A 24,330-nucleotide genomic window follows, 5' to 3' on the forward strand; every position below is an offset into this window, starting at 1 on the left:
AATTTCTAGGAGAAAAACAGTGGAAAGCGGATAGGAATATTACTTAAGATTTTAGGAGTCTTTCTTTTCTTTTTTTTTTTTTATCCTGCCAAGTCTCTTTACGAGAGTAAATGGAACCTCTATATAAGCCTCTGTAGTATCTTCCTAGACAAATTGTAGCTATGCTTCCCATACATTCCTACTAGTATTCCTTTGTTCATACTTCTGTCAGAACACTAATCTCATTACACTTAATTATTTGTCTTGTCTATATTCTTATCTTCCCCCTCAAGCACTGGAAATCCTTGAGGAAAGGGTTATGCTTTTTTCATCTATTTATTCTCTGAATCTAGGACACAAGTGTTGAGTTGATAGTTGATGAATTAGTGAATCAATGCACAAAGTATAGTAAGAACTCAAATTAACTATAGTCTTGTTCTTAGCACAAAGATTTAGTGGGATGAAACTGGGTAACTGAAGCATAGCCATGTAAGAGTATATTTTATTTCAAAAATACAGATCTCAGATTGAGAAGCAGAGAACCACAGTATATTCAGAAGTTACAAGCAGAAAATTCATTCACGAGAAAGGAATTTTGAAAGAGAACTTCTAGGTAAGATTAGAAGTTCAGAACAGAAGTCATAAAGTTATAGAAGTATACTATAAACTACTCTATTAAAAGGAAATAGTAAATGATATATCAATCAAATCTCAGAGCTAGGGGAAAGGAAGACGTAAGTGTAAGGAGGGATTTTACCTATCTTTCTATCTGCGGGTGATATAATTAAAGTAAAAAGATAGTATCTGAAACTTTAGAGGGAGAACTATTATCCTGAACCTCATTTTGACCAATGAGGAGAAGTGACTTGCTTATATGTTTGTCTTTCTTTCTTCTTTCTGTCCTTCAAGGGGGCCTTTGGGTACATAGAATTTAGTTGATCATTCTAGCATGCTATTTTCATTGGTATCCATGTTTTTGGTTTTGTTATTTTCCACCTTATTCCCACATTCCTAATCCCAGTCATGTTCCCCATAGACATACTCTCTCTTATTTATGTGTCTCCTTCCGTATTTCTATTCTTCCTTCAATAAAGTAATCATTGACCCTTGACTCCTTTCTCTCTCTCACTCCCTACATTCAATCTCTAAGCAAATCATGTCAATCATATCTTCAGTATATCCAGATCCTGATCACTTCTTACAACCTTTACCTCTACCACACTAACCTAAGTCACCCACATTTCTTGCCAGGACTCTTGGAATAGCCTCCTAATTAGTCTTGCTCCCTGCGCCTTGGTGGCTCCTATTTTTCTCCAAAACAGCCCTCATGAACTTTTTCACATAGTGCTGTCCAATAGAACTTTCTTCAAGGATGGCAATTTTCTACGTGCTGTTCAAAATAGCAGCCACTAGCCACATGCAACTGATAATGAGCATTTGAAATGTGGCACTGAAATTTATATTTTATTTTAATTAACTTAAATGTAAGTAGCTATACGTGACTAGTGGCTATCTTGTTAGACAGTACAGTTTCACAACATAAGTCAGCTCTTAACACTACTCTGCCTCAAACCTTTAATGAATTCTCATCTCACTCAGAATAATAAACCTATATCCTAACAGAGATCCATAAGGTCTACATGTCCTTACCTAATCTTATTGCTAGCTACCTCTCTGATCTCTTTGGTTTCATTGAAGTTGGGGAAAAGGGTGAAGGGAATATCAAGAATGCTTTTCAGACATTAGAGCTAGGATGGTACTGCTTACAGATATAAGTAGACATAAACATATATCTAACAATATTTATTGAACACCTTCTCTGACGTGAGCACCTTGTGTGCCCCTGAGTACCTTTTAGGAGCCTAGAATTATGTTAAGCTTTAGGTTTATCGTAATAAACAAAGCAGCTGTTATCCTTGACCATTTATAGATTACAACTGAGCAAGAAAGCACACAAATTTTTTTTAAAAAAACCAAGTAAACAAACAGATATATATGCCATTATGAATTGTGGTAAGTAATGTAAAGACAAAGAACACTTGCCATAAATTGAGTGGGGGAAATAAACTTTGAGTTGTGTTCAGATGAGGCCTCTCTGAAGACCTGAACCTGAGACTTGAAGAATAAGAAATAAGAAGGTGGTCATACAAAGACCACTAAGCCAAGAAGTGTTCTTGGAGGAGGGAACAGCAGGTGTGGTAAGAAAGTGAAGAACTTGGTGTTTTCAAGGACCTGAAAGGCCATGTTGCTGAAACAGAGTGAGTGATAGCAAGGGCTACAGGAAGATGAGTTCAGAGAGATAGGCAAGGGTCATACCATTCTTTTAAGAAATTTGTTCATGAAGGGGCAGAGAAAAAGCAATAATTGGAAGACATTTGGGGTGACAAAAGTTGTTGTGGGTTTTTTTTTGGTTTGGGTTTGGGGTGTTGTTTTTGGTTAGGTTTTTTTTTTTTTTTTTCTGTTTTGTTCTGTTTAAATGTAAGTGGGAAAAAATTCATTAAAAAGGGAATGGATGGTGAAGAGGTAGCAGCAGTTTCTAGCTATATGGCATTGGGCAGATTACTAAATGCCTTAGGAAAATTCTTAAACCGCTCACTACCTCTGTTACCTATCTATGAAATTGGTCTAAAAGTAATACTCTTTAGTACTAACACTGCTTAGTACTAACACTGCTTAGTACTAACACTGCTTAGTACATAGGAAATACCAAATAAATGTTAGGGGGTAGTCAGAGTATTTTCTGGAAAAGGCAGGAGGTGCCTCAGAGCAGGTGTGGAAGGACTGACCTTTAAGATATAATAACATTTCCTCCACTGGAGGGAAGGAGGGAAAGGAAGCATAAGAGAACAGTGTAGATGCAAACAAATAGGTTTATACAGTTGTAGGCAGAGTCTTGAGTAACACTGAAAATATGGATGTCTTCTCTTTACTTGGTGAATAATAGGCAGGATCATCCACTAAGGAATAGTTACTTACCTCTTAGGAGTTTGGATTAAATGGGAAGGTTTGAAATGGTTGTTTCACAGACTGGAAGAATACACGGACTGGAGAAGTACCACATATTTATGGGGGTACCAGTCTGTCAGGTTGTGTGACTTTCTTACATCTGTGCTGATTCCTGGATGCAAACGGGACTGAAGTTTTGCCAAGTGCCATCAGCAGAAGGACAAAGAGCAGAGAAGTATTAAAAGGTGAACAAAATGATGGACCCCATACTCTAGGCTAAAGAAAATGAATTGATAACAGCTGCTGTTGATACGGGAGGAAAAAAAGAAAGGGTAGTAGACTGGCAGTGGACTAATCTTAATAGTGAGGGTAAATGAACAAAGCAAGTTACCAAGATTAGAAGTGTTGATAAGATGTTTGAATTAGGACTGTAAACCAGGTACAACATCTTCAGCTGATAGAGGGAAACGTCCAGAAGCTTGATAACAGCAGCAGCTTAAAAAGAGAATGATTGGGGTTGGCTAAATATATTTTTTTTAAGGCATGGAGTTTTTTGTGTGTTTTGTTTTACTAGAAAGTAGGCGAGGAGGGGTGGTTTGAAAATGACACTGGAGAACAAAGGGGATGCCAACCAAATCTCCCAAATATTGAGGAAAGGAGTCTAAGCTGCAACTTTACTTAGTTAATCTCAAGTGCCCACCACCCTCCAAAGGAAATCCAGTTATCCTTTGGAGGGTCATGGGCACTGTAGCTTTTATTAAGATCTAAGGCTGATGGTAGCTGTGGAGACTGCAGCAGTGGCTGTAGTGGGGAGGTTGTGCAGCAGCTTTTTCTGCGTGAGAGACCTGGGGTGGTTACTGAGTTTAGCATCCAAGATAAAATAGAGCGAAAAAGCAGATTATAGTAATAGGACACAGAGTACACTCTTGTTTACATAAAATTTTAAGTAGCTTTTCCCAAATTCTTTTCTAACACAAATTCAGTAGATGTTAATTTAGTTTCTTAAATATACTTAGTGATATTTGTTTAAATAAACCCATGAACGACTAAGATAAATCTTCTTATACTGTGAAACTCAGTATATATCAGTGTTGAAAAGGCTATGAGAGAAATGCCAAAATTAAACAAATAAGTAGTTATAATAACCCAGTTTATATTTGTTTATTGGTAAAATACTCTTTTCAGAATCAAAAACATTTTTATCAGCATACTTCTTAACATCCCACAATATTTTTTCTCAGTAAGAGAAGGAAGGATTGACATAGATGTCTGAAAGGATGTTCATCAAACTGTTAACAATGTTCACCTTTGGGTGGTGGATTTTGGATTTTTTTTTCTATTCCTTGTATGTTTTGTATATTTGGTTTTTTAAATTAATTAATTTATTTATGGCTGCATTAGGTCTTCGTCACCATGCACAGGGGCTACTCTTTGTTGCAGTGTGTGGGCTCCTCATTGCGGTGGCTTCTCTTGTTGCAGAGCACAGGCTCTAGGCGCACCAGCTTCAATAGTTGTGGCAGGCGGGCTCAGTAATTGTGGCTTGCGGGCTCTAGAGCACAGGCTCAGTAGTTGTGGTGCATGGGCTTAGTTGTTCCACGGCATGTGGGATCTTCCTGGACCAGGGCTCAAACCCATGTCCTCTGCATTGGCAGGCAGATTCTTAACCACTGCACCACCAGAGAAGTCCTGTTTTTGTATATTTGAATTTTTATAATGAACAAACATCATTTTTATAATGGAGAGAGATTTCAAATAAGTGTGGAAAGTATAATCATTTGAGTATAATATGGTGAAATCTTTATCTTATATCTCACATCAAACTATATTTCCAAACAGTTAAAGATTTAAATACAATAAATTAAAATTATAAAAGTAATAGAGGAAAATTAAAGAGACTGTCTTAAACTCTTGGAGTAGGGAAATAACAGTGAGTATATCTAGTGGTTCTCCGCTTGAAGGAATCAGAACTCTTTGGAGAAATGTTTGATTCAAAGGAAAGAAAAAGATAAACCTGTAACATCTTTTTTTTTTTTTTTTTTTTTTTTTTTTTTAATTTTTCCGAGCATGCAGGCTCAGCGGCCATGGCTCACGGGCCCAGCCGCTCTGCGGCATGTGGGATCTTCCCAGACCGGGGCACGAACCTGTGTCCCCTGCATTGGCAGGCGGACTCTCAACCACTGCGCCACCAGGGAAGCCCTGTAACATCTTTTTATGCTTAGAAATGCTTAAAGAATGATGAAGGTATGTCAAAAGGATACAGAAGCCAGCTCAAAAGAACTCCCACTGGCTAAAGAAGAGGCAATTTGAGTGTCAAAATATATAAATATAGTAATGGATTGTAACCCATTTAATAAAACAGGAAGCCACGAATACTTACAGACACAAATAAATGAATGAATGAGTGAGTTATTAAGGAACAAGATATTTACATAGCCTCAAAGTACCTCCCCACAAAATATTGACTACTGCAAAGGGGAGAGTATAATTTTATGGTGGAGAAGCCTGGCAGACATCACCGTAATCAAATTAACATCACCAGTAATGAGGCAAATTGAAATTATGTAGCACCTGATAGCATGCAATGAGAAGAACTCAGCAACACTTCTGTGATATTCCTACCAACTACTCATAATTTAAATCTAATCATAAGGAAACCTCAGACAAACCCAAATTGGGAACATTCTACCAAATAGCTGGCCTGTAATCCTCAAAAGTGTCAAGACCATAAAAGTCAAGAAAAATCTAAGGAATTTCCAGATTGAAGGAGACTGAAGAGACAACTTGGGTGTAACATATGATTCTGAATTCAGTCCTTTTGCAATAAAGGATGATACTAGGACAAGTGACAAAACTTGAATGGGGTCTGAAGATTTGATTAAGACCATTTTTAAATTAGTAAAAGCAAGTTGAGTGCCCTAATGCAAAATGGGCAAAAGATATCAACATGCTGTTCTCAAAAGAAGATATAGAAATAGCTAATAAAGCTAACTAATAATCAAAGAAGTGTAAACAAAAAGCAAAGAGATACCATTTTTCATCTGTCAGATATTTGAAATGATAATACCTTGTGTTAAAGATAGTGTGACGAAACACATGTCACTCGTGTTAATTGTACAGGTGTACATTGTTAAAACAATTCTAGGAAAGTATATCAAAAGTGAGAATGTACATTATCATTGTTGCCATCATACAATTTATAGGAATCAGTAAAATTATTTCTCCTTTGGGAAAAAAATATAACTACTTGAGCAAATATTTTCAATCTGGACAGTCAGCTCTTTTCCCTATCCCGTTCTTTACTTTGAGAAAAACTCATTTGGAGTTCAATTCCTCCTTAAATAGAGGCCCACACATGAACTGTGGCCATATTCCTTTTGCCTTCCACATTACTTAGCTCACTCCTGAAAGTGTTTTAAAAGACTTAATAAGTGAAAACACTAATTCAAAGAGATACATGCACCCCAGTCTTCATAGCAGGATTATTTACAGTAGCCAAGGTATGAAAGCAACCTAAGCATCCATTAACAGATGAATGGATAAAGAAGATGTGATATACATATACAATGGAATATTAGTCATTAAAAAAAGAATGAAATTTTGCTGTTTGCAACATCATGTATGGAGCTGGAGAGTATTATGCTTAGTGAAATAAGTCAGAGAAAGACAAGTATATGTTATCACTTATGCACAGAATCTAAAAAATAAAACGAATGAGTATAACAAAACAGCAAGAGACTCACAGATATAGAGAACAAACTAGTGGTTAGTAGTCAGGAGAGGGAAGGGTGGAGGAGCAGGATAGGGATAGGGGATTAAGAAGTACAAACTGCTATGTGTAAAATGAGTAAGCTATGCGGGAGCCTCTATGCGAGCATTTGACTTTACTGAGACCTCTGTACCATTGCCTATCATCTATCACCTGCTTTGATACACTCTTTCAGCTAATTAACCATCTTGATCCATGGTCAGTTTTTTTATCTTCACTTCCATGTCCTTCTCTGGCTTTGTCTCACTTGCTCAGCAAAACTACTATTCTGGTTAAATGGGACTCTGAGTGAAAAGACAGAAAGTGGTGGTTGTGGGGAGGGAGTATATGAATTGAGATTATACAAGGATAGCAGTTATTGATGATGACAAGATCTAAGGTATGACGATGGGAATGAGCATTGTAGGTAGAATGGAGACAAGATCATTGGAAGAGAGGAGATCAAGAAACTGAAAGGCCAGGGTGTTTGAAAGATGAGTAATGACCCAGAGTTGGAGAGATGACAGCAATAATGATGGGTAGTAGCAGACAAAATTTAGTGACTTTTTTATATCAATAATTAAAGGAAATTAGAGTAATTGAACTGAATTATTTTTCATGAAAGATCATAACCACTGTCAACAGTGTCCCTGTCAGACAGTGGATTGTTTCATGGATGTATGCAATTCTTCCATCTTCATGATCTTAGTACTTTCCCAGCTGTGTTCCAGAGGTTTGTGCTGGTCATAGCCCTCCTTTGTGCCCTTAATATTACATCTCTGTATATTCTTCTCTTGGTTGAGTATCCATAGCGAAGAGAATCAAATCCAGTGTTGTCAGGCGAAAAGCATCAGAAAAGAAAAATCAATAAATGACATCGTTCAGTGTAATAATAATGGAATTTTTAACTTGAAAATTACTTGTGAATACACTTCACAGTCTTTGTAGTCACATGCAAATTATATGCTAATATAACTTTAGCTCAGCAAACTGTTTTAGTTAGTTGAAACATTTGATATTGTGCCTACTGCCTTATGTCTCACTCTTCGTTATAGATGAATACCTGAAATATATGTGTAAATAGATTTTTAGTAATACAAATCATATTTTCTCAGTGATTTGCATAATGTCAAAAATCCTTCATCTTTAAATTAATCATAATTGGTAGTGATAACAGTTTCTCTTCCTAACAAGTAGTTAAATCAATACTTAAATGCACCAGAAATTCTTTTTTTTTTTTTTTGCGGTACACGGGCCTCTCACTGTTGTGGCCTCTCCCGTTGCAGAGCACAGGCTCTGGACGCGCAGGCTCAGCGGCCATGGCTCACGGACCCAGCCGCTCCGCGACATGTGGGATCTTCCCGGACCGGGGCACGAACCCGTGTCCCCTTCATCGGCAGGTGGACTCTCAACCACTGCGCCTCCAGGGAAGCCCAGAAATTCTTATTTTTAAAAACCCAGCAATGAATCATTTTAATGAGAAAAGTCATTCTTAAAAGAAAAGAAAAATCATCCTTGAATCATATAATTTTAAGTCAGAATGGACAACAGAGATTATCTAGTGTAGCTCCTTCGGTTTACAGATGAGAAAATTTTGAAGCCCAGAACAGAAAAAGTAAAGAATTTGCCTCACATCACAGATTTTGCTACAGTTGTTGGAACAGATAGAACCAGAGCCGAGATCTTAAGCATACTTTCCACTGTGCTATACGGGTATCTAGTTTGTATACTTGTAAATTTATGCTTTTCAATATTGAATTTTCTTAATAAACCATACACCAAGTTAATACTAGTGAGGCCTATTGGTGAAGTTCTCACCAGTGCAACTAAAAGAGAAATACCTCCTTAAGACTGTACACCTGAATACTTTGACTTTATTGAGTGGAGCCATGTTCAAACCTCATCTGAGTGACATGAGTGTATTTGAACCCACAGACTTTTCATTGAATCTGGATCTCACTGTGGATCTCACTCTAGTTTAACCAAAAGAACCTAACTCAAAATTTTAGAAAACTTGAATTTTAAGTGCCACTTCTGTTACTTAATTGTTGTATAGCCGTGGCCAAATCACTTGCCCCTGATGGGTCTTAATTTCTCAACCATGAAATGAAGATAATGGCTATACTTACCTCACAAAGTTACCGTAATGATCAAATGTCGTGACAGTGATGCAAAAGATTTTGAGTGTTTATTATGTGCCAGACACTTTGCCAGTTGATATAATTACAATCAGAAACAAATCCAAGAGCTTATTTTCTATGAGTTAACTTTTCACTTATCAACTAGTTAATTTCACATATACTAATTTTATTTTATTTATTTATTTTTTTTTTTTTGCGGTACGTGGGCCTCTCACTGCTGTGGCCTCTCCCACTGCGGAGCACAGGCTCTGGACGCGCAGGCTCAGCGGCCATGGCTCACGGGCCCAGCCGCTCCGCGGCATGTGGGATCTTCCCGGACCGGGGCACGAGCCCCTGTCCCCTGCATCGGCAGGCGGACTCTCAACCACTGCGCCACCAGGGAAGCCCTAATTTTATTTTTTTAATTTACTTTTTCACAAATGAAATCTTGTCTCCTGTTACCTAAGCTTTTTTGTTGTTGTTAAATTTATTCTTTGATCACATTGATACTTTTATAAGTATTCCTTTGTTCACTGAGAAACTGCAAGGTAAATTATCTGTTATTCATTATCTACTTGATTTCTTTTCTAGGTATACATCTGATTCTTTTTCTTAGAGTAATGTTTTTTATCTTTCTTAGTGAGACTGAATGACAGAATTACCTTTCACAGGAAAACCAATGCCATTTGTTGATATAAATTAAAATTTTCTGATGCAGATATCCATTAGACCTCTTACTGAAAATCAGGGGAGGAGGGATGTTGATAGGCATGAAAGTCTCATTTTTTCTGTCAACTTTTTAAAACATCTTAAACTTGGTCATCAAAATATAGGTTTACATTGGGTGATTGGATCCCTTTTATCCATATTTGTATATTAATATAACGAAATTCATTCCTGTCAGACAACATGGTAATATAATAGCAGATACATGAATGATAATGCACATGGTCAATTTTATTTTTTTTAACTAAAGAAGGTTTTAAATGCTTAATATTTTAAAGGTGAAAATTAAAATTCTAATAATTTTTTTATATTCTTTGTACTGTTATAGTTTTAATGACATTTTAGAATTTCAAGATAGATAACTTTACTATGAAAGTTGTTGAAAATTATGAAAATCAGGCAAAATAAAATATGTGATTTGAAATGTGCTGCCTTTGAGATATGTCATAAACACTATGATAACCTAACCTTCGTGAAATGTTTGGAAACATTAATAAGGAAGCCAGAGTCATATTTGTAACTGGGTTTCCTTCTTGACAACTCCTGTTTTATGAGTTACTGGACTGCTAAACAAACAAAAAGGCAACATCCTCAAAATTAAAGGGGTTTAATAAAAAAAAAAAAAATTAGGTGACAAGATATTTATTTTCAGCAAAAAAAAGTATATTACTATAAATATTGTTGACAAGGAAATTTATCTCATGGAGATTAACAATACTTAGTATTTTAATATTAATACCATATAAACTAGTTCAGTTTTAAAAGTTCTAATCCCATGTATCCAAAAATGAATATTCTCAGTATACATAAATATTGATTTTTTTCCCATTTTGTCATCAAAGTGTTCATTTTCCTAGAATTCTAACTAGATCGGAAAATTTACTTTATTATAAAGTTCTAATCACTGTTAGTGATTGGGTTGTTTATGTCAATGTGAAATAGGAAAGAGACTAAGACGTATTTCGCTTTTGTCTTGTTTTTGTTCTCCTATCAAGAGAACAACTGCCCCCAAACCATTGAAGAGAATCTTAGACCTACTATAGTTATCTTAACAGGCTGTGAAAAGATGAAATGGATAAATGGTGGCAACTAAAAAGCTAAGAAGTAATTTATGTATGTGGTATTTAGTAGTATGCCTTTAGATAGCAAATTTACTACCAAATACTTAAGGCAGATTTTATTAGTGAACAGTTGGGGGGCAGAGGGAAAAATGCTTAAGAAACTTTTTGAACATATGAAAAAATAATGGTCTTAGGTAGACTCATTATTGGTGGATTAGGATACACTGGAAATGTTTTTGATCCACCCTCCTTTAACCCATATGACATTCGTCATATGGTTGGCTGGAATTCATTTCATAATCTGGGACCTTGGAGCAGATTTTAGCCCCTGTGCAAAGCTAACTGACCCAGATAGGGATTGAATCTGCTGTGTTCAAACAGCAACGCTGTGTTCTGTAAGTTGAGCTAGCCAGGACAAATACGTGTTAAGATGTGAAATAGTCACATCATTGTCCTTACAGAATATCATTGTTTATAGACACATTTCCTCACAAAGGTAGAAAAATGTCATGAAATCCATTGTATTTTTATTGAAAATGGAGAGATAAGCTTATGAGAAATAACTGTACTGCCAAATCCTTCAATTGGAGTAATACTTGTTTTGCACAGAACACCGTTCTTTTTTTTTTTTTTTGCGGTACAAGGGCCTCTCACTGTTGTGACCTCTCCCGTTGCGGAGCACAGGCTCCGGACACGCAGGCTCAGCGGCTGTGGCTCATGGGCCCAGCCGCTCTGTGGCGTGTAGGATCTTCCCGGACCGGGGCACGAACCCATGTCTGCTGCATCAGCAGGTGCACTCTCAACCACTGTGCCACCAGGGAAGCCCCCAGAACACCATTCTTTTCTCTTGGTTTTCTTTTTTTGTTGCTGTTAGAGAGGTACTTTTGGGCTGGGTGTGACTGTTCTATAAAATGTATACAGAGATGTGCATATATTTTTTGCTGAACAACTTGCCATTGATTTGCACACATTAATTTAAGCAGTTTGCTACATTTCCTAACTTACATTCTTTAATGTTACCTGAATGCTTCAAATTATATTTCCTTTTTGCTTTATGTCAGGCACTTCTGCCTATATGATCACTTTACTTAGGATCACAGTAAAGCAAATACTTTTGTATTTTTTTCTTTTTTATAAATTTATTTATTTAATTTTGGCTGTGTTGGGTCTTCATTGCTGCACTTGGGCACTCTCTAGTCGCGGCGAGCGGGGGTTACTCTTCGTTGCGATGTGCAGGCTTCTCATTGTGGTGGCTTCTCTTGTTGCAGAGCATGGGCTCTAGGCGTGCAGGCTTCAAGAGTTGTGGCAGGGGTTTCCCTGGTGGCGCAGTGGTTGAGAGTCTGCCTGCCGATGCAGGGGACACGGGTTCGTGCCCCAGTCCGGGAAGATCCCACATGCCGTGGAGCGGCTGGGCCCGTGAGCCATGGCCGCTGAGCCTGCACGTCCGGAGCCTGTGCTCCGCAATGGGAGAGGCCACAACAGTGAGAGACCCACATACTGCAAAAAAAAAAAAAAAAAGAGCTGTGGCACGAGGGCTTATTTGTGGCTCGAGGGCTCTAGAGCGCAGGCTCAGTAGTTGTGGCACACATGCTTAGTTGCTCTGCAACATGTGGGATCTTCCTGGACCAGGGCTCAAACCTGTGTCCCCTGCATTGACAGGCAGATTCTTAACCATTACGCCACCAGGGAAGTCCCAATACTTTTGTATTTTTAAAATCACCCGCAGCTTTTACGGTATTAGGCACTTCAATTTCGATGAAATTGCAATTTTCCAGAATTTCATTATCATGACATTTAATGTTCAGATATAGCACACAGGTTGTCCATTATGAAGAATCTTAAATTCAGTTAACGTTAAAGCAGATTTTCTTCACTCTTACTAAATTTTTGTTATGTTTCATAGCACTTGTAAAATATTTTGAAATAGTAACATTAATGCTAGTATTCATGTGGGAAACAGTTTATCTTCTTAAATTCATACATTTGTCTTATTGTCTTTTTTTTACAGACAGAAGTGGAACTTATATTCACTTGTCTTCATTTTTCTTAAAAAGTTGTTTTTGAATTAATATTATTATTAACGATTTGTTCTAAGAATATTAAAACTTTGATGGAAGATGAGCTCAAGTGATCAGGACATTGATTCAGGTGTACTTGGCATAGCAGTTCATTAACTATGTGTTAATTATCTATGATTACCCCTGAAAAGCTATAGTGGCTTCATCTTTTAGGTTGCTTCATTAAATCATTAATTTTCTTGGAGGTAACTAAGCCTGACATAATTAAGTCATCTCAGTCTCCACAGATTTTTATCTTCCCATGATGTCAAGAACATTGAGCTAGATAATATAGGGCATTGCAGCTTATTCCATGGATGTACTGACTTTTTATTTTAGAATGCCTTATACTGTTTTGTCTTATATTTAAGTATAGTCTCATAAATGTATATCTTTTAATTATTTATTTAAAGTTTTAGCTTACAGTTTGTATTTCCTGTGTAATAAGCTCATTTATGCATTTGAACCACTTCTTATCAACAGTTCTTTGAACCATAGCTACATAAAGCTGCTGCAGTTTATCCAGAACATCATTTATGAGGAAGGATTTGATGGATCCAATCCCCAGGTATTGAGTACCTTCAAAGCCTTTTTATAATCATGTATGTAATGCTGTTTTTAAACTCTCTAGGGGTAGACCCAGTAGGTCTTAGAATAATCAACAGCGAACAAGCTGTTTCTAAGCACAGAGGATGTAAATAAGCAGAGCACGGGCAGCCTTCGTTTGACTGTAAATGTGTATTTAGAATTTTAGCTAAGTTCTCAGTGGATGCCCATAAGATGTTCACATACATTGTCAACATTATTTTTAAATATGTATTTGTAGTACCTGGAGTTAATAAATACCACAGTTTGAAAATTACTGTTAAATCTGCAAGACTTGTACTCTTCTATTGAAATTTTTTATATTTCTGTCATTTAGGCCTTAATGTTAAATTATCTTATGTGTAAGAATTAATTATTTCAAGATTTTATTTATTATATTATGCTTTGAGTTGTCTCATTGAATAAAAGATGCATTTTTATTTGCTACATTAAAACATTTTATAAGTTAACTATTTCTCTGTAGCTCTATTTTAAAATACTTTCTCTGGATTCCTACTATTAAAAATGTTCCGGTTAGTTTAACTTAAACAAAATGAGGGAAATTTTATTTCTAGATATCATGCCTTTCACAATTCTTCCTCAGTGATTTTAATTGCTATTGCTGCTAAAAGTTTTGCATTTCATTTATATTATTTTAGCAGAATTATTTCCAGAGCACCATTATTTTTACTGAAGAAGACAAAAAAGCCAAAAGTCTTATTTTCAGCATTATCAACTACATTTGCTCTTAATTTATATCATAGATTTTTAAATATTCTTATAAGCTTTATTGCTATATTTAACACTTTGTCCATAGCAAAATAAATACTTTTAAAATTTCTTTCAATCATCAGTTTAATAGCAGGTTGAAAATACTTATGTGTGTATGGCAAAGCACAGACATTCATTTATAGATGGTTTTTCATGTATGTTACAGTTTTTGTGATGGCCCTTGGTATTTAGTACAGTTTTATTTTGCTCATTGTTGTTCCATTTTTGGTCCTAGCTAAGATTTATGGGCACCATGTCTTCTCTTTGGTGGCAGTGCCCGTCTGGAGAGGTAATTGGTCCCTGACAGACACCTCTTCCCACTTGCTCTGGTAACTATGGAAACAGGCATGTCATAACAGTTCCTGTGGTACAGTGTGCAGAGCTGCTGCTCTTGTAGAATGATGACACATCTTCTAAGAGCAAGAAATTTTATAGAAAGCAAAAAAGCAAAGGCAGTAACAAAGAGATACCCTTATACTTACATATATGGATATGTATACACACACACACATCCGAAGAACCCTTAAAAAGCTATTATTGGAATAGAATGAAAGGTTTGTTTTCTTGTTTATATGAATCAACACTGTTTTCAGTAAACAATATTTTATTTCATGAACATTGATAGACAACAAACTGGTTTGGGTCTCTGAACCAGAGGTTCTATAACTTTTGACGTTCATAAAGATTAAACAGGGTTGAGACAGACGTTTTTATGGTGAGTACCAGGAATGCTAAAAACAAATTTTTAATTAAATTAAATATACCAATAAGTTATTATAAATATATATTTCAAATTTTATTAGAACTAAAATATAGTTAATGAATTCCCATATTTTTAAATTATGGATTGCATCATTTGCTAAATTACCTAGTCTATAAATCTGCCTCAGAAACTTTAGATTACTTCCAGAAGCCACAGAAATGCATCTATCAGGCACTACTTAAAAAAATATTATTCCCGAGTCAAAATAATATTCTGACACTGAAATAAATCCTACTTTTTAAAAGGATATTTTCATCTTACTTTCTCTATCACTACATTTTGAAATAAACTAGTTGGAGGCAACAGATAGAAATAGACTCTAAGGAACAGAGTATTATATACTACCATATAATTAATAACAGTAGCAAGTAAAGTATTGTAGCTCATCCCTAAAGATACTTGGAGTGGAAACATTTACAAATCGCTGTCATAATTTTATTTTTAATTTTTGATTTTCAGATATCTAAGAAATAATACAATAAATGAAATTTGAACATTGATTTTACTTAGAGTACCAGATTAAATATTTTAGATCTTCTCATAGGAATATATTTATTGTTCAACTGTCAGCAAACATTTATTTTTTTAATTTTATTATGCCTTACAGTATGCCCCATTATTATATGGTGTAGCAAGGAATTATACGTCCCAAACAACACAGGAAATTTGTAACTCAGCCTTTGTTTTTACAATACTGTCATATTTTTAAAAATATAAATGTATTCCCTGGGTTGAAGTATTATGCTCAATTATGTTCTAATGTACTGTGTACATACTTTACTTAAATATCTTATCACTCATTCATTCTCTGGCTTTTAATATTTTCATTCTTTCTATATGTGTATATCAGTGTAACTGTCAAAGTCACTAAACTGTGGTTCTCCTGATTCTGCACCTGACAGCATTTTTGTTATGAACTTGTGTAAACTTTTTGATACAGCAGCAGTAGGTAATGGTGACTGTGGGATAAAATACAGCTGACCTTTAGTTTCTGAAGTGTTGACAAGGTAAACAATATGAGGCTGCTCTCCTTTTACCATCAGATTTCATTCTAATATCTAGATTTGGGGCGGGGTGGAATTTTCTCTCTTTTTTTTCCAAGTTGCTCTTTCTGTTAGGAATCTAACTTAAGCTACAGTTCATAAGATAACAAGTTTAAGGATGAGAAAAATGAACCTTAATCTTGCCATTTTGTTTAAATTCTGAGTTTCTAAGTAATATATAAAAATGAATAACCTATCATATTTCACAGATATAGGAACTCATTGGAAATTTATTTATACTTCTAACATATACCATGGTACATCATATTACTTCATTTTATTCAAGTAATGCAGAAATAAAAAGAAAATAATTTTTATGGACTGTTGAGGATCACCACATATGGTATCTTAGGTGCTTGTCATCATAACCTCAAGGCAACCAGAAAAGAAAATTGGACCAACTACCTTGATATTATTGTCTTTGTGCTTTAGGCCCTAGAAGTCAGAAAGTTTTTCTCAAATGTGCTTAGACTAAATTCCTCTTTTTAAAATCTCATTCTCGCAGTTTTATCCAGGCCTTTGTCACTTTATATATTTGAAGAATTATATGGTCTCATACAGCAATGTTCTATTCTATCCTTTTAATTTTAGAAATGAGAAAACTAAGGCCTAAGTAATTACTTGTTTTACCCAAAATCATACATCTACTTAGTTGCACAATGCAGACTTTAAGTCTGTATCTTACCCATCTTACTATTGTCCCCGTAGTCTTTCCTCTTCTAACATTTCAACGTTTTATTCATTTTCCCTACTTTCTTTTGTCAATAAATTCTCCTTGAAAAGGAATACAAAAAATCACTTGTGTGTCTAATATCAGGGAGATATTATATATATATATATATATATATATATATATATATATATATATATATATAGTGTGTGTGTGTATATATATATATAGTATTGGGCAATAACTAGTTGGCTAATAAATTTTATTAGTGGTATTTTGTAGCAACAGCAAGTGATATATATATTTTAGGATCTTTTTTCATCAGAAATCACATCTAAAGTGGCATGTTCCAAATCTTTGCTTTGGGAGAATAGTCTTATTTTCCCCATTAGAATTGTAATAATGATTTTCCAGTTATTTCCATGTGCCAGGTTTTGCTAAGAGCTCCTTCCTTTGCCTGGAAATTTTGCTGAATTGCTAAGGAAGGCATTTGCAAAACATTTGTTCAGTTAGAATAACCCAAACAGTAGAATTTATTATAAACACATCTGCTGGCAAACATTTATTGACAATCATTTTAGGTTTTATTTAGTGGTTTTTCAATACTCTTTTCCCAAGAAATATCATTCACTATTATTATGACCTTAATGTCAATGGGATCAAGTTCCAAACATTCACCTGTTAAGTTTTATTAAAAGTGTCAAATTATATCATAAAAAATAGCTTCAAGGGCTTCCCTGGTGGCGCACTGGTTGAGAGTCCACCTGCCAATGCAGAGGACACGGGTTCGTGCCCCGGTCCGGGAAGATCCCACATGCCACGGAGCGGCTGCGCCCGTGAGCCATGGCCGCTGAGCCTGCGCATCCGGAGCCTGTGCTCCACAATGGGAGAGGCCACAATAGTGAGAGGCCCGCGAACTGCAAAAAAAAAAAAAAAAAAAAATAGCTTCAAGAAGAAAAAATAGAGGCAAGTGTAAAATGCTAAACCCCCAAAAACACATTTTAAAACTTCTTTCAAACAAAATAGTAGGCGGTGGACATGATAGAATTTATCTGAGAAATAGTGAGCACTCTGTAGTTTATTGAAAGACTTACAGAGTTTTGTAAGAATGGTTTGTAAGCATTCTAGTTTAGATTCTCTCTATTATTACCTGTGATTTGTTATGTATTACTTTAATTGCCTCAAACATAATTCTTAGTCACCATTAAGATTTAGAAACAAAAGCTTGAGGCTTGTGATACTCTTCAAATTTTCCAAAAGAAAAAACAAAACAACAGTTCTGCTATTTTTTTATAGTCTTGTAATCTAAAAGGTTTCCTTTATATTGCCTTATTATTGATAATACATAAAACTTTTTACTACGTCTGTTGACATTATCTCCCTGATCTGTTTCAAATAAAAATAAGAACCAGCAGATGAAAGTAAAAGAGGTAGGTATCCTATTGTTTAATAAAACTTAATGTGTTTACCTCCCTCTCACTTTCCCTTAGAAAAAACAGAAGAACATTTTAAGAATAGGAATCCAGAATCTTGGTTCACCTTTGTGGGGAGATGACATTTGCTGGACAGAAAACTGTGACAGCAATCACAGTCTTACAAAGTTCCTCTATATGCTCCGTGGTCTTCTACGAAGCTCTCTTTCAGCCTGTATCATCACAGTGCCAACACACCTTATCCAGGTAAGAACTTTCCAAAACTACTTTCTCCTAACTCGTGGTTTATAGTGAAGAGCAGTTTATAAGTGCTTTATGAATCCGGTAAATTATTTTCATGTGCCATTTGGATAAAAGAGACTTCAGATGCTTGAAATGCCGGAGCAGCAAGATGTCTTTTAGATTATTCAGTTCTCTAGTACTTGTGGTTTTAATATACAGTGAGTATGTGGTAATTTCATCTTCACTAATTTTTTTATTTTTTTCTTTGATTTATTGTGAACTTGCTAGTATCATTGTGACATGAGGTTGATTTTGCTGTCATATCTTGTCGTTGATCATAAAGCTGATCTGAATATAGATCTTGAAGAGATATTTTTACACCCATGTATAGCAGCATTATTCACAACAGCTAACATGTAGAAGCAACCTGACTGTCCACTGACAGATGAATAGATAAGCAAAGTGTGGCATATCCACACAACAGGATATTATTCAGCCTTAAAAAGGAAGGAAGGGGCTTCCCTAGTGGCGCAGTGGTTGAGAGCCCGCCTGCCGATGCAGGGGACACGGGTTCGTGCCCCGGTCCGGGAAGATCCCACATGCCACAGAGCGGCTGGGCCCGTGAGCCATGGCCGCTGAGCCTGCGCGTCCGGAGCCTGTGCTCGGCAACAGGAGAGGCCACAACAGTGAGAGGCCCGCATACCGCAAAAAAAAAAAAAAAAGGAAGGAAGTTTTCACTTGTGCTACAACAGGGATAAATCTTGAGAACATTAGGCTCAGTGAAATAAGTCAGTCACTGAAAGACAAATACTGTGAATCCAGTTATATGACATACTTGGAGTAGTTGGAGACAGAAAATAAAATGGTAGTTGCCAGGTGCTGGGGGTGGGAGAGAATGAGAGTTATTATTTTAATGGGTATGGAATTTCGGTTTTACAAGGTGTAAAGAGTTCTGGAGATGGCTGGTGCTGATGGTAGCACAACATTATGAATGTGTGGGGTTTTTGGTTGTTTGTTTTTTGCGGTACGTGGGCCTCTCACCGTTGTGGCCTCTCCCGTTGCGGAGCACAGGCTCCAGACGTGCAGGCTCAGCGGCCATGGCTCATGGGCCTAGCCACTCCACGGCATATGGGATCTTCCCGGACCAGGGCACGAACCCGTGTCCCCTGCATCGGCAGGCGGACTCTCAACCACTGCGCCACCAGGGAAGCCCTATGAATGTGTTTAATACCACTGAACTGTACACTTAAAAATGGTTAAGGGCTTCCCTGGTGGCACAGTGATTAAGAATCCACCTGCCAATGCAGGGGACATGGGTTTGATCCCTGGGCCAGGAAGATCCCACATGCCACAGAGCAACTAAGCCCATGCACCACAACTACTGAGCCTGCACTCTACAGCCCGCGTGCCATAACTACTGAGCCTGCATGCCACAACTACTGAGGCCCGCGGGCCCAGAGCCCATGCTCTGCAACAGGAGAAGCCACCACAATGAAGAGTAGCCCCCGCTCGCCACAACTAGAGAAAGCTTATGTGCAGCAATGAAGACCCAATGCAGCCAAACATAAATAAATAAATAAATAAATAAATAAATAAATTTATTTTTAAATGGTTAAAATGGTAAACTTTACACTATATGTACTTTACCACAGTAAAAAAAAATTGAAAAAAAAGCTGATCTGAATAGGACTAGTCCCCGTCTTCCCTCCTGGTTTCTATATATATTTCTCCTGAAGTTACACTCTCATAAAAAGAGGCCAGCCTCCCCAGAGAAAGAGGGGTCTTTGTAAGATTTCCTCATTGATTCAAACAAGTTCTTTTCTTAAGAGTGTTCAAGGGGCAAGTTTGGGACTGTTTCCACAGTATGTATGTATATATGTATACATACACTATAACATGATACTAGAAATAATATAACTGAAATACCTGCTGCAAGGAATGGAATGTGAAAGTCAAAGTACTAAATCACTGAAGTCATTTTTTCTAATGTACATACTAAAACACTTTGATTTGGAATGAACTATAGCAAAGAAGTTTTGAGCTTTGTGTTACTTCTCTAAGAAGTAGCAATTATAACAATAATGAGAGCAACTAGCAAATAAAAAACACTAAGTCAGGACCTAACAATTCTTATAGAATTTTTATGTAAATGCTGTTATCTCCATTTTACATATAAGGAAACTGAGGTATAGAGAAATTCAGAAATTAGATCAAGGTTAAATACTTGAGAAACCATAATTTGAACCCAGAAAATCAGATTCTAGAACCATATTATGGGAAAGTTCTACTACAATATCTAACAGATTTGTATTCTGGAACTCATTCTTTCAAAGCTAGTAAATCTCAAATCTTTAACCTTAGAGCTAAATAGAAAGGACTTGAAGGGTTCATCTGAATTAAGCTCCTGTCCTTGGATATGTTAAGCATTATCCCTATTTCACAACTGAGGTCTGAACTTAAATGACATATTCAAGCAAATCAGAGAAACAAGGACTATGCTTGGTGACACTCCAAAGGTCTGTGAGAACTTTACATTTAATTACATTAACAGAAATATAGCAGATGTAATTGAAATTTGGAGGTCTCCGGGGAGTACTGGAGTACTCGAATAAGAATAGACATATAAAACAATGGAATAGAATTGGCAGTCTAGAAATAAACCCATACATCTGTGGTCAACAAGGGTGCCAAGACCATTCAATAAGAAAAGAATAACCTTTCAACAAATGGCATGGGACAACTAGATAGCTACATGCAAAAGAATGAAGTTTGGACCCTTACCTCACACCATATACAAAAATTAATTCAGAATGAATCAAAGACCTAAATTTAAGAACCAAAATAATTATGAAATAAATATATGTATATATGTAATTTTAAAATTTATTGCAAAGGTGCCCATGCAATAAAGAAAAGAAAGAAAAAAATTTCTAAGGCCATTTTGGTAGTGATCATCATTATTATTTAGAGAAGAGATTCCAAACCTATTGTGAATGTTTGTGACAGTGATTCCTCTAGCCTCTGTGTAAGGGAAGAGCAGTAATACTATCAGAAGACTTCAAATCATCCTATGTACACCACTGAACATTAAGCAGTATTTGAATTTTGGTATTTTATAGATATATTTGAATTCTTGTAAAACTGAAAAAGATATAATTTAAATTCTGCTTTTTAAAATACCAGTAAAGAGACTATTTTGAAATGGAAATAGGAGAACATAGGGTCAGACTTTTGTGACCTTCTACCACAGTCTCTTCCCTAGACAATTTTGCCTAGCTATCGTATAGTAGTCTTCTGGTCCTAATATCAGTGGAGCTATAAGAAAAAACAAATAAATTATTCCCTTGCTCTTTGAACTTGACATCTGACCATATATTTGGTTTTTTATGAAAATACTTAGGAGAAAATGTAAAACTTAACAGTTTGCTTAAACCAGTCATGATATAAATAGTGGATAAAACTCTAAATAACTCTTAAAGACTGGCAAGGAAAATCACAATGTTTAGGCTAAGAAAAGAGAGTAAGAAGTGGAAGCAGTATGCTTACAAAGCTAACCAAAGACATATTCATACACAGAACCAGGGAACTGTGAGTTTGTTTAATAAAAACTTACACAGTGATTTCTACAGGCCATTTGCAGTCCTAAGATCTTTTCAAATATTAACTCATTTAATCCTTATAATAATCCTATATTGTTGGCACTATCATTATTTCCATTTTATAGATAAGGAAAAAGGGACAGAAAATTTAAGTGACTTTCCCAAGATCACACAGCTACTTGAGTGGCAGGATTTAGATCTAAGTGTTTCCCTTCCAAGTACCATACTCTTAATCACCATGCTCTGCTGCTTATTCAATGGAAGTACTAAAATAGGGTCAAAATCAAGAAGCAGACTGTGTACAAAGTAGCATTAAATGGTAGAAAGAGCCTGGGCTTTGGAGGGAGATAGACCCAATTAGTTATTTGGTCTTAGTCAAGTTCTAACTTTTTCAGCCTCAGCTTCTTCATTTGTAAAAATTCAGAGGATTAGCAATAACATGTGCTCACCCAGTGCTGGCACATGGTAGGCACTCATTATATGTCAACAATTGTCACCTTCACTATTGTTACTTAAACACACCTCCAAAACTGAGAATTTGAACAGAGATCAGGCTACAAAAACTAAAGTACACAAGTCCGTCGAAGTAATAGAAATCTTCAGCTTTCTGCCTCTTTTTATGAACAACATGAACAGGATCTTCTCACAGGTTGGACAGGATCTTCTCACAGCTTAGGTTAGGAACCTTGGCTGAAGTCAGTTGGCCATTGAAGCCTTAGTAACATCACCTGTTGTAACATGACTCTTTTTAACATCATACATCAACTTCCTCTGGACTATGACCAGTGCCTTCCCTGCAGACTCTAAGTCAAGGTTTAAATGGTGATTGAATAATTTATTCAATCAACAGAATTGCAAGTACTATTCTAGGCATCCATGGGGATAAAGTAGTGAACAAGACAAACAAGGTCCCATCCTCCTGGAGTTTCTTCAGAAGTATGAAAGATAGAATGGATGGAGCAGACAATCAGTATATGTACGTATTTTGGATGCTTGAGCTTGGTATTTGAGAGTAAAGTGGATTCTGACAGGAAATAAAAATGCAGTTTGATATCCTTGGAAATTTTGTCATATAATTAAACATCTATAGCTAATAGAAGTGTGACACCTTTATTTGAATATATTATATAAAGTATCACTACATTAAAAGTATATAAAATATCTATTTCTCTTAGATTGGGAAAAACAGCCAATCACAACCCTCAGAATGGGAAAAAATATTTGCAAACGAAGCAACTGACAAAGGATTAATCTCCAAAATATACAAGCAGCTCATGCAGCTCAATATCAAAAAAACAACCCGATCCAAAAATGGGCAGAAAACCTAAATAGACATTTCTCCAAAGAAGATATACAGACTGCCAACGAACACATGAAAGGATGCTCAACATCATTAATCATTAGAGAAATGCAAATCAAAACCACAATGAGATATCATCTCACACCAGTCAGAATGGCCATCATCAAAAAATCTAGAAACAGTAAATGCTGGAGAGGGTGTGGAGAAAAGGGAACCCTCTTGCACTGTTGGTGGGAATGTAAATTGATACAGCCACTATGGAGAACAGTATGGAGGTTCCTTAAAAAACTACACATAGAACTACCATACGACCTAGCAATCCCACTACTGGGCATACACCCTGAGAAAACCATAACTCAAAAAGGGTCATGTACCACAATGTTCATTGCAGCTCTATTTACAATGGCCAGGACATGGAAGCAACCTAAGTGTCCATTGACAGATGAATGGATAAAGAAGATGTGGCACATATATACAATGGAATATTACTCAGCCATAAAAAGAAACAAAATTGAGTTATTTGTAGTGAGGTGGATGGACCTAGAGACTGTCATACAGAGTGAAGTAAGTCAGAGAAAAACAAAGACCGTATGCTAACACATATATATGGAATCTAAAAAAAAAGATTCTGAAGAACCTAGGGGCAGGACAGGAATAAAGACACAGTCGTAGAGAATAGACTTGAGGACATGGGGAGGGGGAAGTGTAAACTGGGACGACGTGAGAGAGTGGCATGGACATATATACACTACCCAATGTAAAATAGATAGCTAGTGAGAAGTGACCACATAGCGCTCGGTGCTTTGTGTCCACCTAGAGGGGTGGGATAGGGAGGGTGGGAGGGAGACACAGGAGGGAGGAGATATGGGGATATATGTTTATGTATAGCTGATTCACTTTGTTATACAGCAGAAACTAACACACCATTGTAAGGCAATTATACTCCAGTAAAGATGTTAAAAATAAATAAATAAAGATTACATGAAGTTCAAAAAAAGATAGCCAATCAGTGTTCTTACTTTAGTTATTAGCATTCTGTCAGACCTGTACAGTAATGATTAGTTACCCTTTATTGTACTTTTGGCATGCTTCCCATGTTTAATTTCATTGTAGAGAAGGAACACATAGTTAAGGAAATTGCAAAGAGGGGGAAAAGTTAAAATAGGGAAAATAATGACATAGATTCGAAACTGACTTAAACTTATTGTTGTAATAATACTTTTGCAAGTAGAGTGGAAAAGAATTATTTTTAAATTTGCATTTGAACTATTTTCTGCTCAGCCTCATAACTTTGAACTTGAAATAGTTTA

General features: G+C 36.1%; 1 protein-coding gene across 1 annotated transcript in view; it reads left to right on the top strand.

Annotated features, from left to right (window-relative positions):
- Nucleotides 1-24,330, top strand: part of ELP4 (elongator acetyltransferase complex subunit 4) — a 246,719-nt gene that overhangs the window by 76,113 nt on the left and 146,276 nt on the right. Inside the window, exons 6-7 of the mRNA XM_065883004.1 lie at nt 13,118-13,202; nt 17,957-18,145. Coding sequence (XP_065739076.1) covers nt 13,118-13,202; nt 17,957-18,145 — 274 coding nt within the window. The remainder of the gene's footprint in view (nt 1-13,117; nt 13,203-17,956; nt 18,146-24,330) is intronic.

This window comes from Phocoena phocoena, chromosome 8 (genome assembly GCF_963924675.1).
Source record: "Phocoena phocoena chromosome 8, mPhoPho1.1, whole genome shotgun sequence".
NCBI classification, from domain to species: Eukaryota; Metazoa; Chordata; class Mammalia; order Artiodactyla; family Phocoenidae; genus Phocoena; species Phocoena phocoena.